General features: G+C 44.0%; 7 protein-coding genes across 7 annotated transcripts; 1 reads left to right on the top strand and 6 right to left on the bottom strand.

Moving 5' to 3' along the window:
* Positions 1–250: 250 nt before the first annotated feature.
* Positions 251–1,568, bottom strand: AO090020000527 (uncharacterized protein; the record flags this gene model as incomplete). Its single annotated transcript, XM_001824776.3, has 2 exons — positions 251–395; positions 445–1,568. 2 exons carry the CDS (start codon positions 1,566–1,568, stop codon positions 251–253), a joined length of 1,269 nt encoding a protein of 422 aa, XP_001824828.1.
* A 1,421-nt stretch (positions 1,569–2,989) lies between these two features.
* On the bottom strand, positions 2,990–3,551 carry AO090020000528 (uncharacterized protein; the record flags this gene model as incomplete). The annotated part of the gene is made up of 2 exons (XM_023237957.1): positions 2,990–3,071; positions 3,202–3,551. 2 exons carry the CDS (start codon positions 3,549–3,551, stop codon positions 2,990–2,992), a joined length of 432 nt encoding a protein of 143 aa, XP_023092879.1.
* Positions 3,552–3,567: 16 nt separating this feature from the next.
* On the bottom strand, positions 3,568–4,949 carry AO090020000529 (5'-methylthioadenosine/S-adenosylhomocysteine nucleosidase family protein; the record flags this gene model as incomplete). The annotated part of the gene is made up of 2 exons (XM_023237956.1): positions 3,568–3,577; positions 3,826–4,949. The coding sequence occupies 2 exons, from the start codon at positions 4,947–4,949 to the stop codon at positions 3,568–3,570; spliced, it is 1,134 nt and encodes a 377-aa protein (XP_023092880.1).
* A 611-nt stretch (positions 4,950–5,560) lies between these two features.
* Positions 5,561–8,499, bottom strand: AO090020000530 (uncharacterized protein; the record flags this gene model as incomplete). Its single annotated transcript, XM_001824779.3, has 3 exons — positions 5,561–5,602; positions 5,656–7,897; positions 7,958–8,499. The coding sequence occupies 3 exons, from the start codon at positions 8,497–8,499 to the stop codon at positions 5,561–5,563; spliced, it is 2,826 nt and encodes a 941-aa protein (XP_001824831.1).
* A 2,268-nt stretch (positions 8,500–10,767) lies between these two features.
* AO090020000531 (DUF1479 domain-containing protein) lies at positions 10,768–12,879 on the bottom strand (the record flags this gene model as incomplete). The annotated part of the gene is made up of 2 exons (XM_023237955.1): positions 10,768–11,937; positions 12,868–12,879. The coding sequence occupies 2 exons, from the start codon at positions 12,877–12,879 to the stop codon at positions 10,768–10,770; spliced, it is 1,182 nt and encodes a 393-aa protein (XP_023092881.1).
* Positions 12,880–13,013: 134 nt separating this feature from the next.
* On the top strand, positions 13,014–14,059 carry AO090020000532 (DUF3632 domain-containing protein; the record flags this gene model as incomplete). The annotated part of the gene is made up of 2 exons (XM_023237954.1): positions 13,014–13,872; positions 14,010–14,059. The coding sequence occupies 2 exons, from the start codon at positions 13,014–13,016 to the stop codon at positions 14,057–14,059; spliced, it is 909 nt and encodes a 302-aa protein (XP_023092882.1).
* Positions 14,060–14,872: 813 nt separating this feature from the next.
* Positions 14,873–16,202, bottom strand: AO090020000533 (uncharacterized protein; the record flags this gene model as incomplete). The annotated part of the gene is made up of 3 exons (XM_023237953.1): positions 14,873–15,118; positions 15,180–15,877; positions 15,950–16,202. The coding sequence occupies 3 exons, from the start codon at positions 16,200–16,202 to the stop codon at positions 14,873–14,875; spliced, it is 1,197 nt and encodes a 398-aa protein (XP_023092883.1).
* Between the last annotated feature and the right edge of the window lie 1,546 nt (positions 16,203–17,748).

Raw genomic sequence — 17,748 nt, 5'->3', positions numbered from 1 at the left:
TTTAGGACCCTGGAATGAACTACAAGTGTGATGATCCAAGCAGACGCAGCTATTTAAAGTCACAGTATCTGCTACTAATGTTTCATTTCCATGAAAGCCGCGAACGAAGTCGAGCAAATATTTTAACATATATCAAGATATTTCGGATAAACCCTCAGGCATGGTCCCAGTGAGTTCATTAGCCATTACGGAGAGGCCAAAATAGGCCAACAGGACCGCATTTTCAGCGCAGAAACCCACGTAGACCACATCAGGAGCTGGCTGCAGTCAAATGACACTGATTGAAGCTATCCGGCCACTGATAATAAACCGTCATATATGGACCCGTTTTCTCCGAGTACGAAAAGGACAACCACGCGTGCAACGCAACGCTCTCCGCAAGATCAACACCAGGGCTATACCGGTTAGCAAACATTAATTCAAACGGGGCGAGGATACACTCACAAGTATTGCAACAGGTTCTCCGTATAAGACTTCGCCAATTCAGCACATCCATGCTTCTCAAAGAACGCAGTCAACACATTCGCAATGTCGCGATCATTCACATCAGCCAGGGGAAAGTAAACCTTCGACTTGGGGAACTTCCTCCCCGACTGCATCTCGAAGTTGTACAGGAACGGCAGCCGAACGGGCGAGTCACCCGGTTTAGGGGGCTCCCTGAGACCCTGTGGAAGATTGAATGCCGTCCAGAGTTCCTGGAGCAATTCCAGTCCCTTCAGGGTCTCTGGATCGTTCAACCTCCCGCCAAGGGTCCAGTTTCTGGAGAGCGTGTCTAAGTCGAATTGGAACTCGGCGATGTAGACCTTAAACCGAGCCTGACTGGGCTCCAGGAGATCACAGGCTAAAAAGGTTACGGGTGTCCTTGCCGGGTTCACACTCTCATCTGCAATGAACTCCTTCATGACGGAAAGACATCCGCTCTCGCCCAACTTACCATTATCGACCTTGCCCAAGGCGGAGAATATCATCTCCGACACGGGTACTTGCTGTGCAAGAGCCTTGAGCTGCGGATAAATGTAAACCTTAACCAACACGTCTCCTCCCTTCATGTCAATTCCCAATACATGCTGGGATTTCGTCGGGTGTTTCTTGAGCTCGTCTTTCTCTCGGAGAATAGCCAGCTCCGTATCGGAGAGTGTGAGCCCAGAGACCAGGGAATGGTAGAGCGATAAGTCGATGGTAGCGCCCAGTCGCTTGAACGTTGTTAATGCCTCGTTCATGATGAGTTGGTTACACTGGTCTTGTCCAGTTGTTGCCATGTAGTGCACCGGCTCGAACCCCATCCGGACTGTGTTCTTGTCCTTGGTGAAGTTTTGGCTGAGTTCGAGCGTGCCGATTCCTCCTATAGGGCTCTTGTAGAGACCTGGTCGCTGGGAGGAAGGGTACGGACCTAGCATGGGGATGATGTGTAGGCCCAGCAAGAGGAGGTATTGATATTGCTGGTCGATAGGGTAATTAGCTGTGGAGAGTAGTTTGGACAAAGTTGGGCCGGCTTGCTGCCACCATTGGTACTGGTCTAGATTGGGAAACGTGAGGGATTTAGTTAGGGTGTGGTATGGTTGAGACATTTTGGTAGATTGAAAGTTGTTGACCTGGGTGCTCTTTGGATTGAATTGCGTGGAGCAGGATATAGAAGAGATAAACAACAGGAAAAGCCCAGATTCGCCGCACAAGGGTTCTTAAACGAATTGCCGGCTGGTTACTAGTTGCAACCTTGCGTCGTGTAGCTCGGAAGGTCTATATATCTATCATCTATTGCCCAGGATAGATCGGAAGATAATTTCCAAATATAGGAACGCACGACCATAAGCGATGTTTGCAGTGGGAACAGGTCACATTTCTCCGCACTCTGAAAAGAACCCCTCCAATTAACTTACAATATCAATCTATTATCTGCAGTCGAATGTAAGTTTTAGACGCCTGTACACAGGATATGCAATATTTCCAAACTATTGACCGCCACTGGCCCAGTTCTGAGTAGAATCCGGTTATCAATCAAGGATATCTGGAGTTTTTCCTTCCGATTGGACAATGTTGGGCTTCTGCATGACTAGGCTGGGACTCGAGTGGGTAGATAGGGCTTTTCTCGTCAGCTGAGTGCGAAGCCAAGAAATACTGTTTGTGTCCGAGGCCATTATGGCTTATGCGATATGCAAAAGTAGTCACTGTTAGTGTTCATGGTGATCCTTAGTCTCAACCTAAATTCCCTACGGCTGCACCATCCGAACTTTTCCCGGCCATGGTTAGCACCATCCTGTTCGTGTTTCTCAGTCTTCGGATGCCGACGATACTTTGCGAAGCTAGCTTCATTCAAAACTCTGAGTTATAGTTAAATCAAACCTGTCCAATCCTATAGAGACTAATAACCTCTAAAGTATACTATTTTTGACGAGGGAAATTGCTTTGAATACCTCTTGCTCACTGCAGGGATGATCAATTTAGTATGATGGAGACGCACCGTGGGTTTCCTTAAATTCGGTCGTAGCTATCCAACCTAGAAGGTATTCCTTTGGAAAGCTAAGTATAAGCGGACTACACCATTGGCTGGCTAAGCTATGGAGGCCTTTTTCCTCTCTGATATAATTATGCACTATATTTTATCAAATTACATAGGTCGACAATGAAAGTGATTGTTTTGAATGTCCACTGGTGGCACTGATTTTACCAGCCCTTGATTTTCAGAGCAAAGAACCGACCTTTCAGTGAGATGCCGCGGCATTCTGATAGCACTTTGCTAAATTGAAAGATAGGTTGATTGTGCTACAGCACTTAGTCAAAATCTGTAAAGTCTAGATAGTCCTGGCTCAAATAAAACACTATAGATACACACCAACAATCTCCTTTGAGTTCGACCTTGCTGAGATTTCAGAAGGCTGGTCTTGTCAAGTCTGTACCTATAAAGGAATACTCTCCTAGAATCACAAAATGCTCTAGTGTTTAGAAGAGCAGTGGAGAAATGACAGGAACAATCATCCAAAAAGTGGTTGGTTTAGAACTCATGATGATGACAGGAGTCCATCTCGGTTTGGTGAAATTTCGATTCTAGCCTCTCGTGAGCGTGACCTCGAATTCTACACGACGTTGCCATATTGGTCAAAGGTCGGGTTCTCGGATCTGACACCATAGCTCTGAAAAATAAACTTGCTTTCGTGATTGAGTTCTTTTGTAAGTTTCTCTTCCACGCTGGATATATTTGCTAACGACTCCTTGAAGTAGGCGCGAGCATGTTCGAGCACATGTTTTAGGGAAGTTCTGGGTGAGGAGGATCTTCGATAATGGGAGAGCTCGAATTTGTTCCCTGGACCCTCGATAACCCTGGGTTCATGGGCTTGGACATAGATTCCGAGGTCCTTGTTAACTTGAAAGTCAACCTGCCACTGGCATGAATATTTGAGTTCATCATTTTCTGTTACTTGTCTCCAGTCATGCAGCTCCATCCAGAAATGAAGGCCTGACTCGCCCTTCATAGTGAATTGGTTGGTTCCAGGCTGGAAGCTTAGCTCCGTATCACACCATGACTTAGTCTTGCCCCAGCAATAATCAGAGGTCATAGTGGTACATTTATGCTCATATGGCTCTATGAGATCGGTCGTAATTCTTCTTTTCTTTTCTGGATTTCTGCCTTCAAATGAAGAGTAGAACCCATGGGCCTCTTAGTAAACAACAACGGGCAATTATTTCTACCAAGAAGACTCACCATGAATTATTATTCCACGGTCTCCAGTCGTATGTTCTACCTGCCTTCTTCCCAATGCTGAAGCTTTAGTCAGCGTCCGGACGAGCCTTTTTATTTTTTTATTTTTTATTTTTTCCCCTAATACATACCTCCAATCACATTTCCACGACCAGTTGAGACCTGGCCACTTAATCTCCACAAAGCAATGTGGACGGTCACATATCACTTCCATTTCGGCATTGTATTTCTTGAGAATAGGCAGCAGATATGCATCCCAGAATAATTGCTTAGAGATCATTCGGGTATTGTTGTTCATGGCCCTCGGATTGTTGATATCGCATGTAGTCCTCGTATCTCTGATAACTTCTAGCATATTCCTTGTATAAGCCGCAGCAACAATAGCCGCGTATCCTTGCCATTGTTTGTGCTTGTGAGAGTCACAATAGTCACAGATCCCTCGAATAACCAGGCATGGAAGCTGGTCCATGAGCCCCGCAGCTTCCATTTCAAAGCATAGAATGCCCTCCTCCTGAGCAATAGCGTCTCGTATGTTGGCATTCTTCATAACTTGATTTCCGGAAGCAATCAGGCCATAATGAATACATGGCTCCTCAGTTTCTCGCGGTACACGAGTCACCAACTGGGTCTGGTCACAAGTTGAGCAGTCAGGGTTATTATTACCCTGGTGATCATATCGTGACTGGAACAACCAGTCTTTATCTGGGCGTGAGAACTTTTCTTTCATGTCTTGATGTTTATGAAAAATATTAGATAGGACTTTCAGAACAGGTCTTTCCCCGATCATGTGGTTACTGCGCATTTGAGATATCGCAGTTAATAGATATTGTGGAGGCTTGTTCAGTGACCCAGTGCGCTGAAAGCGTCCATCACGAAGTGTTTTGCCATAGTCATACTGGATTACACCTCCCGATGTTGCATTTGGCATGCTGACAACCACATCACCAAGCCGAATATCAGTTTCACTAGGTACACCACCTCCAATACCTACCATTAACCCAAATTGAAGAGAGGGAAATGTGGACAGCATATGGGCAAGTATAATCGCGGCAGATGTGGTTCCATAGACCCCAGACGGCAAGCAGGCTACCACCACATTGTGACCGTGAATAGTACCGAGAGTGTAGCCGTTGGGGTCGGACTTTGGCTGTGAGAGAGGAGGGTGGACGCTATCTAGCATGACCTTTGCGGCCGCCATTTCCAGCGGCAAGGCGCAGATCCATGCAACTGTGTAGTCACAGTGCGCGAAGGCCATTTTTGCATGTCTTGTAGATGAGCCAAAGAACGGTGGTGAACGTACTGGTGTTCGAGCGTTCGATCCACCCGATAGATAAAGTGTGATTCGGAGCACTCCAAGAGATGTCTGGAATGATGAGGCTGAAATGGAGGGGCAGGTCAGCAACGTGTACCAGACTGTCGCAACTTGGCGCCAATCAGTAATCAGTATTTTAAAAGATCTACGTTCCATAAAAAAAGCAAAGAAAGGACATGAAAGAGAATTGAGTGTGAATTGAAGACACTCGCTCTACTGTGGAAGAGTTCAGCAGGAAGTACCATGAGATTACTCACACTAGTTATATTAACTTATATTATCCACCGGTTGAATGAATAAGAATGCTCAACCGACCCTTCACAAGAGGCCATAGTAGGTATTTTTCCTTGAAGGCTACCACCAGTGCTATATTGGTTGTTCAAATTGGACATGTCAATTCCCTCTTGTGGTTGGTTTTGCCGATTACGGTATGGCTTCCCGATACCTTGAGAGAAGTAACTGTAAAGAGTAATTACAACTAAAATGGTAGCCATGTCATTATTGATATATTTATGTTCCAGTTCATCCTTCGTCTTCTATGTTCCCATGGGCAACTACGATGCCTTCCAAACCTGGTTGACCTGTTTCTTCCGGACCTGTAGTAAAACATTAGCGACCCAAGCTCTGCCACGAGAAGGAGGAAACATACCATCGGAGACAGAATGACAACTCCAATAGTCAGTGCCACGATGGTCATAAGCAATTGCAACTTCGAGAATCCCTTGCCCAGGATATCGAAAGCCTGGCTGGGTGTCGCCCGGGTACCAAAGATATCACCGCCAAAGCCGAAGATCAAACTGGTACTCTCAAGCAGCGTTGGTGCTGAGAGAACCTTCTTGATTCCAGCCACATCGCGCGCGTGAGAAAGATACCATTTGCCATCGAATTCGAGGAAGGGATTATACTTGAACAGGCCCTCTTCGATCTCTGTAGGGGTCGGGTCACGGCCGATGGGCCGGCGGGCGTCCAGCACAGGGCGAGGGATGCCAATCAGCGAGTTCGTCGAGGGGAGTGTGCAAAGGAGCTGGCGGGTGGTGATGCCCTGACGGGTTTGGGTAACGGCCATGTGGGAAATCGGTTCTGGGATGATGAAGGACTGCGACACTACATGTGGGAGCGGCAGTGCATCAAGGCTTGAGTAGTTGGATGCGGCATCCAGTGGCCCACGGTCATTAGGGATCGAAGACTCATACAGCTCAGAAATCACCAATTGGTAGCCTTTGGCGTCCGATGGGTGGACGACATCACCCCAGAAAGAGTATGCGAACCAGTTCTCGGACATGGCTGAGGTAATTGGCTGGGTGGTGTCGACACCATTTTGGGTGCTAGCATGTAGGATCTTGCCAGATATTCCATCCAACAGGTAGAAAGTAGCTGACTTATCGCCAACGGCGGTTGCGAGAACCAAGTTAGGGTTCAGATACTTGTACAGAACCGATCGATCGCCCAAGACCTTGCCAATTGATGCTACAGGATCATGAGCTGGTCGGGAGGTGGCATGGATGACTCTCTCACCCTGTGGGGGTAGGAACTCCCAGACGGGAATCTTCTTGTTGTTGGCGCTCCAGCCCAGCACACGACCATTGCCTAGGGTGACAAAGAACCCAGGAAGATCCACAGAATCAACGGGAGTACCGTTCTCGTTAATCCCAACAACAAGGGGCGCAGGAGAGTCATTGAGCACAGCGACAGAACGGAGCTTGGTAGTAGCCGGAGTGCGCTTGATGATTTCTCCAGAGGCAACGTTCAATGTAACCGAGCTGCCATCATCTGTGTAGACAATGGCAAGGCCTGGTTGAGTGACCACTGCAACAGGAGCCCAAGTTTCGGCCTCCGCGGCCTTTACACCCCAAGAAACGGCGCCGTGGTTTCCACCATCGAGCGAATAGACACGCCCATTCTCAGTAGCAACGATAACTTGTCTGGAGATGCCGAAACTATCCAGGTTTGAAACCTCATCGGTCACGAAACTGGTGAGGATGCGCTTTGGCAGATCTTTTAGCCACTCAGGAAGATGTTCGAGGTCTTTGATGTGGCGCCTGACACGATGCGCGTACGCTGCGAAAAGGCTCTCATGACCCTCAACCTCAAGCTGGTGAGCCAGCTCCTCCTGGTATTCCTCCTCAGCCCAGTTGGCAGCCAAAGCGCCAGCCAAAGCCTCGTATCTAGTCCATTCAGGCTGACCATTTCGGAGTAATTGCCAGTCGCCCGACTCCAAAGCAGCAGCCGATCGCACCGCGACGCTATCGCCCTTCGGGACAACTTCTGACACTGCATGTAGCGCGCGCTCCATTGGAGGGGACTGAAGAGGCCACCTCCCCAAGATGGCATGAGAGACAGAAGATACAACAGTCATTTCCGACTGCGTGATCCGAGTAAAGTAAACATTTGCATCCTTGGTACTTGTGGAGAAGGCAGACCAGCCTTCCAAGCGAGGAAGATTGTAAGCTTTAGTTACAACTGCGGATTGCAAGTTGACGTGGTAAACCTCAGCCCAGGATGCGGATTGCGTTTGGTAATGAACCAGAAAATGAGGCAACGAGTTGAGTTTCTTCGGAGCATGAACGGTGATGGAACGAAGCTCCTCGCCACTGGTGTTATCGATGTTGATGGTGCTAACCTGCTTCGTACCAATAACGTTGACTTTGAGTGCCTTCTGAGCCTTATCCGTCCAGACAATCAGAGGGGAGGCGGTGTTTGCGCCCACAAAAAGCACAGACTCGGGCCCGGAAATGTCACCTTCCGAGTTCAAGGTCAATTGCTGGTTCTGACGACCGGTCAAGAGGTCCATAGATGTAACCTTGATCTTATAACCCTTCAGGAGAGCCGACTGCAGAGAGATATAGAAAACGTCGGTGGCGGAGGACGAGACTTGGAATGGGAGATCGCCACTAGAAGAGTGCCCACCAAACGTCAGTAATGGAGACGAACCAGGCTATCTGGGATCGAACCTTTCATCTTTGTATTCCCACTTGACCTTGCCTGAATCACCATCTAGCCTTCTGACAACACCCGCCTTGCCTCCGAAAAGCGCAATCGTGTCTTTAGCGGTCGAAGGTGAAGCGGCGTCCTCTAGCTCCAGCAGCTCAAGGTCTGCTACACGCTCACCGGAAAACCAGCTCTCCCAAATCAATTTACCATCCAGAGCGCTCCATGATGACAAATAGTCGCCCGCTGCGCTGACCAGAGCATTGGTCCCATCGGAAGCGCGTAAGAGGCCGTTGTCAGCGGCTGCTGCGGATCGGGAGACATTTTGCCTCCAGACCACCGAGCCGTCCCTCGGATTTACTGCACCAAGGAGCAATTTCTCGGACAAAGTGTAGAGTAGGGACGCATCAGAGGAGGACGAAGGCTTGAGGAAGAAGGTCGAATGGGCCGAAGGAGTACCGAGTAGAGCATGGTGGAAATCGATATGGTCGACCTCGTCGCGATAGATAGCCAGCGCTGAGGGAACGCACGAGGCGAGCAGAAGAAGCGTCGCCTGTAGCCGCATGGTTATTACCTCGACAGAAAACTGGTCATGGGGTCGCGAAGGATGAATTGGAAATGAAAGTATGACCTGCTGTAATGTTGTTCGGGATTCCCTGTTGGTCAAGGCTGCGGGCGGTGATCTCAACTGACGCTAGCCGTCTCTTATTCAGCAGCCCTATCCACTTTCGGCGTGTTGATCTGCTACATCCCAATAATAATTCCTATATCAACGATAAATTTAAAGCTATTTAGATCTTTTATCTATTACTATAATATTTAATTTTTATTTTAATATTAAAATATATATTATATAGATCTATAAAATTATTCAAAATTAAAAAAGATCTAATATTATTATATTAATATATTAATTTAATATTTTTTATTAATAACTCTAAGTATAAATTTAAGATTAAGAGATTTAAAATATATATTCTATTTTAACTAAAACTTTTAATAATATATAAAAAAAAGTATTAATTTATTAGATTTATTAGTTTAATAATCTATATTATTTTTCTATAGCTAGAATAATTAAGTAGAATATTAATTAAATATTATAATAAAATATAATTAATAGATTATTTTATATAGTTAATAAAAATTAAATATATTATTTTATTAAATACTTTTTAAATAAATTTTAGTTTATTTAATAAAAACTAAAAAATAAGAATTATTTTAATATAAAGAAAATAAATATTTTATAATATTAATATAATTATTTAAAATCTATTATTAAATAGATTTTTTTTAAAAATATATATAATTTTAATAAAATTGATTTCTAATTAAAATAAAGAAAATTTTAAAAAATTATAACTACTATATCTATATAAACTATAAAAAAAAATCTATTTAAAAAAATAAAAAAATTAATTTTTATAATAGAATATATTATAGCTAATAGTTTTATTTTTTCTCTATATTTTATATTTAAAAATATATATTATTTAAAAAAATAATATAATATAGATATTTTTTATAAATATTAAATAGCTTTATTTTTTAAAGACTATATTTTAGATAAGATTAGTCTAAACTAGATTTAATATTTCTACTATTATATAAAATACTATATTTTTAAAAAAAAGATTTAATTATTATTTTTTAATAGCTATAAATTCTATTTTATTTATAAATTTTTTTAATTTTATAAATAATATTATATTATATTTTACTATTTTTTTTTATATAATATATTTTATATAGTTTTTTAATAAATAATTTTTTTAAATCTATAAATATTTCTATTATAAATAAAATAATAAGTTTACTTTAAAAAATGCTAAGATAAATAATAAAAATAATTTTTTAAAATAGATTTATTTTATTTATATAGAGACTTTTAAATAATATATAATTTAATATATTTTTAAAAAATAAAATATATATTTTTTAAATTTAAAACTAGTTTTTAAATCTTTAAATAAAACTTTAGAATTAGCTCTAGAGCTTTAAATAATTATAATACTATTATTACTATTTTTAAATTTATTATTATTATTTATAATATAAGATTTTTATTAAAATATTAATAAAGTTTAGAGCTTTATTAATAATAGTTTAAAATTTAATAAAAATTTTATATAATATTTTAATTATATATTCTAGAATTTATTAAAAATTATTAAATTAATTATTTAGCTTAAAAATAATCTATAATAATATTTTTAATATTAAAAGTTTTAAAATAGATAAAAATTATAGAGAAAAATCTAGTATAATAGACTATTAATTATATATAATATAATATACTATATTATAAATTATATAAAGAATAAAAAACTATAGAATTTTAAATAGATTAAAAAAGTAGAGATTTTAGAATATAATAAATCACTATAATAGAAAGATATAGAAGATCTATTTAGTAAAAAGATTAACTAAATAAATAAAAAAGATTCTAGATTATTTTTTTAAATAGATACTTAAGATAATATTATATAAAAATCTAAATAGCTTTAAATTTATTATTAATATAGGAAGTATCGTTGGGGTATAGCAGACTAACACGCCGAAGGCGGGTGGGGCTGCTGAATAAGAGACGGCTAGTGGAGCTATTAATCGATAAAGCAAACATATCAAACTTGTTGGTCCAACCATTAAATATATAAAGCTTTAATATTCCATTTTGGATTACTATACTCCGCACTTTCGCTGACTATATAATACAATTCTTTCGATTCATATATACAACTCGCTGCTAGTAATTGATGCGGCCACCTATACGCCTAAATGACACCAACATAATAAAAAAGATTGGATGAAAGAAGGACAGAAAATAATTTCATGGCTGACCAAAGCATGCCTTGTTAGCAGCTTTAACGACCTGCTTTTCGCCCTCACTCATATCAGGGGTAACCTCCCATGGCTTATTGCCAAGGCCCATAGCACGCAAGCCCTCGGGGTTGATCGAGTTCCAATCAAGTGCTCCCTTGAAGCCGCTCTCGCCGGGTCCACCAGCACCTGGGAAATCCCAAGGCGGGGAGTAAGTTTGAGCTGCCTGGCGTTGCTTGAGCAGATAATCCACATTCATGTCGCACATGGGAGTGGCAGGGATGTAGAGTACACTTGAGTCTCCTTTGCCCTTATGTTCCTTATCAACAGAGTGCAGAGAGTCACAGTGCCAAGCGACGTAGTCACCAGGTCCGACCTCGGGCACCGACACCATAGTGCTTTCAAGCTCCAGGTGCGGATGGGTGACGGGGTTGTATTCTTGGCAAGCGCCAGGAACAGATCCAGGGAAAGTAGAATCCAATGCGGGCTGCAGCGTTTGAGTATCAAAGAATGGTCTGAGAATGGTATAGGCAGTGCTGTGAACAATCATGGGACACACATGTAGTGAGCCCTCGCCCGGGGCTGTTTGTGACATGGAAAGCCATCCTTGGAAGAATCTCAGCATGGAGCAGGCGCCAGCACCGTTGTACAAGTCCATCTTGGCCGAGACACGATGCTTTGCATCCCATGGGTCGTATTCCTCCCATTTACCCTCGAGGATCTTGGTGTAAACCCGGGAATACTCAGGGTCTTCCCACCGTTCAAGCGAGCCACCATCAATATGGGGGCCAAGAGTGAACTTGGAATCACCAGGCATGCGGATCCGGAGTCGATCGGCGTATGTAAGAGGGTTTCTGGTGGAGATTTTCGTTTTGGGGTCAGATGAATGCCACAAACGCTGCAAGAAGCGCTGTGTATCGAGCATATTAGGGTGCGCCCGGGCTTCCGCCTGTGATTGAGTCCAATACAACTCGTATACTGCAGGTGAATCTGGTGGGAATGCCTTCACACGCTCTTTGTTGGCAGCAACGTAGTCTTCAACGCGCTCCTTGTACTCTCTAGCCATTCCACGAGGTAGCACATTTCTGACTACTACGGTTCCGCGGTGACGGATTTCCGCAAGGACTTTCTCTGGTACATTTCCAGAAACAACGTCCGCATAATCCACGGAGGGAATAATCTGAGGTAAAGTTAGTGACCCTATCCACGTAAGGCATCACCACTTAGACATTGAGACATACATCGCTTCCTTTTGACTTGATCTTATCAACTTCCTCTTCTAAGCTGGGGAGTAGTCGCTTCCAGCTTTGCTTCAGCACTTCTTCGTTTTTCTCGAAGTATTGTGATTTTAAATCCTTGAACCGCGGTGGCAGAGGCTCTGGTTTGTAGTCTGGTCTCAAACTAGGAAAAACGCTTGAAATATCTCCCGCCGCCTTGGTTGTTTGAGCGGAAGTGGAGGCAGCCCGAACTGCCGATCGGGAGAGAAGTCGTGACATTGCCATATTGTACAGATCTGTTTGAGCTACAGAAATACCTGGCTTTCTCCATTTTTACGATGGGGTCTTTGCGACTTTATATGGCTCCCGATTACCCCAGGGCTAAGTACATATGTGGAGAAACGATCGGTAACACCGAAAACGGAAGTCGGCCCGATTACGATGTTAGGAAAGCAACCGCCAAACCGATGTACTCCGATGAATCCAACCTAATTCATGCGTTGTGATTGGCAGAGAAAAGCTTTAATGATATTGGTTAGATCATTTCTGCTACGTATTCTGGCAATATGTTCACCGCTTATTGTTCTCAATACCATTATCCTGGTGACGTCTGCACCAGTCCGGGGTTCATAATACTTATACCGTCGAAGGAAACACTGGCAGTGTTATATAGTCTGGTCTGAGTGGGACCTTTTCGGGCTCTAGGCTACTTCGCTTCGGAAAAGCTAAAAGGGGGAAATTCTTCGCTAGCTGTGGAAACTAAAAGTACGGTCTCTCGAGTGTATATCAAGATTCAAGTTAACCCTAGCAGGGATGACAGCGTGCATAAGCAAGCCCATGCGCCAGTTCCTAGTAGAAGTGGTCACTGCTGACCCCGCCTCACGTAGGCATACACGATCGTACATTGCTGCCTGTACATAAAGCCCTAAGACAACGTTCCATTCCTTCCCTCGCCCCCCTCTCGAATAGAAACAAGAACAAGTAAACATATTCTTCTGCTGTCATTATAGATCCTATAACCCTTCAATCGTTTGACACTATGCTCTCTTTAGAAGACCAGATACGCAGTCGACAAAGATTCGCCCTTCATCATAAAGCTGCTATTGATTTTGACCGGGAGACTTATGGCTATGACAATGACAACAAATACTGGCACCAATCGCGACTATTCATACATAATATCTCCAGTCGTTACACCATATCCGACCTCCCAATAGTCTTCTACGAATATGACATGCAAGAACTATGGTACATGATCATCCAAGGTGCCAAAATCACAGATGCCAAACACCCCGCCCAAGACCGCCTAGCAGGCCAAATCTTGCATGCTAAAGAAATGGGCGTTTTGCGTCGCAGGAATAAAACTTCGGGGGTCGAAGAGGAGGCGTCAACCTCCCACGGAAAGATTTGGATCGATTTACCCTTCCTTGTGCAGGAGTTTCAAACTGCGTGGAACGCAGCCGACGAGCTACCGGCGAAGCAGCGGCATAACCTTAGCGCATTCATAGCCCGCCTCAGCGCCTGGGGCGTGTGTGGCTCCGAATTGTGTGTTTGTGCTCTTTCCATTTTCAGGGATACGTTTGAGACGCGCAGGCCGTTGGCTGTGACCGACGACCAACAAGATGATGGCTTGGTGCCCATTGCTGATCTGCTACCAGCAGCGGTTGCCTGGTTTGAGCTATGTGGTTACAAGATCGAAAACCTTTGTCTCTTGGGTCACGGATTTGAGTCCTCGACTCTTGGTGAGCTTGCTAGAGAAGCACAAGTTGTGCCGGATACCGGTTTTAGCACTTCGAGATGGCTCTTTTGGAGGCGACGTCTGGAGGAGATCAGCCATTGTGACCATGCGGAGATGGCTGCTTTGGCACAGTGGGGTGTGAGGGTCATGCAGTGTTGGGGTGAGAGAATTTTAGCCATTGATAACAGCAATAACCAAGGCAAATAAGCACCCAGGGTAGTATCGAGATTATCCTGTAACCTGTTACCGTTGTTGCTTAAAATATCTCAACCGATTGTGTTTACTGACTTTAAGTAGGGAATGGCAGACTCTCTATAATAATTCTAAGACAATCATTTGGGGTCTGATAGATTATCTTAAATAATAATCTTCAATTTAGTTCTATACCTATATGTATATGTCTATATATATTTTTAATTCATTTCAAAATAAACATAGACTGGTATAATAGAGAATATGAGATCTATATAGAAAATGGCTACAAACAGCATAGCTAGAGTATAATAGAAGAGAGAAAGAACTAGTTTCATTATTCATCCTGACAGCTAGACAGATTAGGCATTAGATCTGGCTCGGACACGCTAGACTCATGATGAGATGGCCGAAGGCCAACTAGCGTTATCTCGCTGGGAGGGAAGCTGGAGGGGACGGGCTAAGGAGGGAATCCGGGTTGATGCTGAACGGAGGAGAAGATAACTGGCAGACTCCCTTCATTTCAGTGACCTGATACTGTACTGGATAGCTTTAGTCAGTGGGGCTGTTTTTGGTTTTCTACGAATTCCTGGAAAGAGAAATGTCCTCATTCGATATCTTTACTCCCAGTTTCATGCACAAGGCGAACTCTCAATTGCTAGCCTCCTGTACTGGTACATAGTGAAGGTGGGGCCGGACAAACAAGAACAGTGGTAAGGATAGGCCAGCTAAAGTGGAAGCCACTATAAACGGAAGCCCAGTGTACTCCGTCCCGAACTTCAATCCCAAAGTGAAGGCACCTGAATATATAGGGCCTACCAAAGAAGTGCTCAAGACATGGAGAATAGTAAAGATAGAGTAGACAACACTGATATCATCTGGAGAAATGACCATTGTCACAAGAGACCGCAGTGCTGATTGAAGCCCTCCCCCCGTCGACATCAGGATGACTCCTAGAAAGGTATAGCTTAGTGATAGCCCCGGGATATAGAGGGGAAGGTAGGGATACCTATGATGGCAACAGGTATAGAAACGCCAATTCCGAGAAGCAAACTCCCGAAACTAAGCATAGTCGTGCTAGCAATGGATATCGTAAAATCCGCCGCGTATGCATTCATCCTGAAACGAGCTAAGAGCATAGTACTGATACGCGGAAGAAGGATAATCAGGAACACAAACTGGACAGCCTCTCCTAGAGCCCACAGATAGTTGGCCTGCTCATGATGTCAGCCGCTTAACTCCTATTCTTCGATTGAGAACGGACTCAACACATACCTGGGCGAATTCCCAGCTATACCGTTTCGAGATGTAAAGCAACAGGACCATAGCAAGCGAATCTTCGCAGAGCTCACCCAAAAATGACATCGCTAATAATACGATGAGCGAAAAGTTTCCGTAGACAACCTTTGTCCCTTCCTGGAGTTGCTTTGCCACCAAAGCGAGACGAGATCGAACAGTAGCATGTTTGCTGCTAAGGGATTCCTCTTGGTTCAAGGTACCCATACTACGCGCATTATGTTGTCCCGGATCCAACATGGTGTTCTCATTTAGAGAATTCTCAATGGCGGGGTTCGGCGCATATGGGACGGCAAACATTGCGAGAAGAATGCAGAGCAATCCTAGAAGCCACGGCACCCACGCATTACGGGTCATGAGGAACGAGCTCACGAGTTGGGCCAGGATGGCCGCTGCAATTGCCATGGCGCGGATAACAAAAAAGGTTGATGTCCGCGTTTCAGGCGTGGTCACCTCTGCGGCCAATAAATGTACAATAGTAGTGATGATTGCAGGACCACCGCCGATGATTTCAAATAAGGGGGCCAGTAGGATGAGACGGATCGGAACCAAGTCTGAGAACCAGCAGATGAGACAGCTCCATGCCTCTTCACACAGGACTCCAGCTAACGCCAATTTCAAGGAAAGGCAGCGGCCATATCGTTCAGCGAAAATACTCCACGGAATAACAAGAACGGCTATCCAAACGTTACATTTAATCAGTTAGCATAGACACGGAATATAGCACGTTGAAGGTTATTAAGATGTACTCGGTAGTGCCCCTAATAATCTCTCAGTGCCCTTGAGGAAGGCTAGTTCCTCTTGGACAGCCTTGCTTTTGCACCCTTCCCTTGCTGGCGTGTCCTTCGAATTCCATGGCAGCATACGGTGGCAGATAATGGTCTCATAGATCTGGGTTCGTGGGGCTTGTTGGATATTTTCTCCTAGAAAAAAGAGAAAGGCCGTCAGGTAAAGCAAAAGAAGCATGCGCTTCGACCGCGTGTTGTCAATTTCATGAGACATTGGGCTATTGTGATATTATGGGTGAGAAAGTTAGATATCGATGAAGATGTCCGGTTAGGGCAACGATGTGGGAATGTGTCGAAGACTAGATCCCTTTCCCGATTCGTACTTTTGAACTGGTCCCCTCAACAATCCCTTACAACACGCTAAATCTGACTCTTATCTTGGGTCCACCGATCGGAACTTGCCCATTGGTAGTACTAGGGAAGGAACACATTAATTGCCTAGCCCATAGGTAAGGCAGCAATGACTACTAATGTATTCGCCATACAGAAAACGGCGTGATATTGCTTAGACAATAGTATTTGCTCATAAATAATAACGGACCCTTAAATTAGATTAAGACATCAGACCTATCTTACATATCGTTACAAGCGTCTAAAACCAGCGCTAATGTACTAGGCTGAACGGACTTCCGCGGTTCTGATAGCATCCGAACATCCCTGTTGATGGTCAGACAATCGATCACAATATGACCTACTCAATATAGGGTAGTTATTAGATTTATACTGACCACCTCCTACAGGTCTGGGATATGGTTAAGTTGATGAATCACAAGTGTGCAACGAGGTATCATCTAAGCTTTCCCAGCAAACCAAAGTGAACGAGAAACCGATCAATCGCTGTATCGACTTCGATGATGCGCTTCCAAGGGCTGGGGTGAAGTCCACTTGATCAGAAGATCAGGGAACTGTCAGACTGGAACAGTGATTCAGGGCTGCAGCGAAGAACCCCTTCGTGATATATTAGACGGGGTAGATGCCCCGTGGTGAGCTTTGAAATCAGATCTATCCGAAAAGGTTTGCGCACGCTTTTGGATTCCTCATTAATATGGAACTTAGCGCGCTCTTCGAGGTGGGCTTTAAGGTAATCCATCCTGAACTTGAAGCGGCACCACAGACTTCCATATAACTATCATACACAGAGGCGGCGCACGAGTCAGCACGACTCGTCACTTTAACGTCTGGTAACCCCCTATTGTCAAATCGACACTCAGACAGCCAGTAATGAGCCCAGGCTTCGTGAAAAGCTTCAGCGACACTATAGAGCCCATCTTGACACGAGATGCAGCTGTTTCTGGACCCTGCTTTGGCAACCTCCCTGATTGAATTGGAGGCTAGAATTGACGGTGTAGCCTTGGCTAGCCCGGCAGATTCTATTCCGTTCAAGTCAAACAAATATGTGTCGGGTCCGTTTCTGAATTTCAAGAGTTATTTCCCAGCGTCGATATCGAACAATTGCGGGGTCACATGACTATAGGTCAGCGGTGGTCCCGTGATACGAAATACTCATGAAACGAGGTCTCTGGACCCTGATTAAAACCCCGGGATTTATCCTAAACGGGAAAGCTACGATAATCCTGGAAAATCCGGCATAAGTGCATCTCGTATATATACACATCAAGGGACGCACCTATCGATCCAAGGCTAGTGATTGAGCTACATACTACGTACATTTATAGTACGAACCGAACTACAGCTTCCCATAATTGCATAACGGACCATTCAGTATGACAAACTTCGGTTTTCTTTCCGAGTCGGTCCAC

The sequence above is a fragment of the Aspergillus oryzae genome, chromosome 6 (genome assembly GCF_000184455.2).
Source record: "Aspergillus oryzae RIB40 DNA, chromosome 6".
NCBI lineage: Eukaryota > Fungi > Ascomycota > Eurotiomycetes > Eurotiales > Aspergillaceae > Aspergillus > Aspergillus oryzae.
This window is presented reverse-complemented; position numbering and strand designations above follow the sequence as displayed.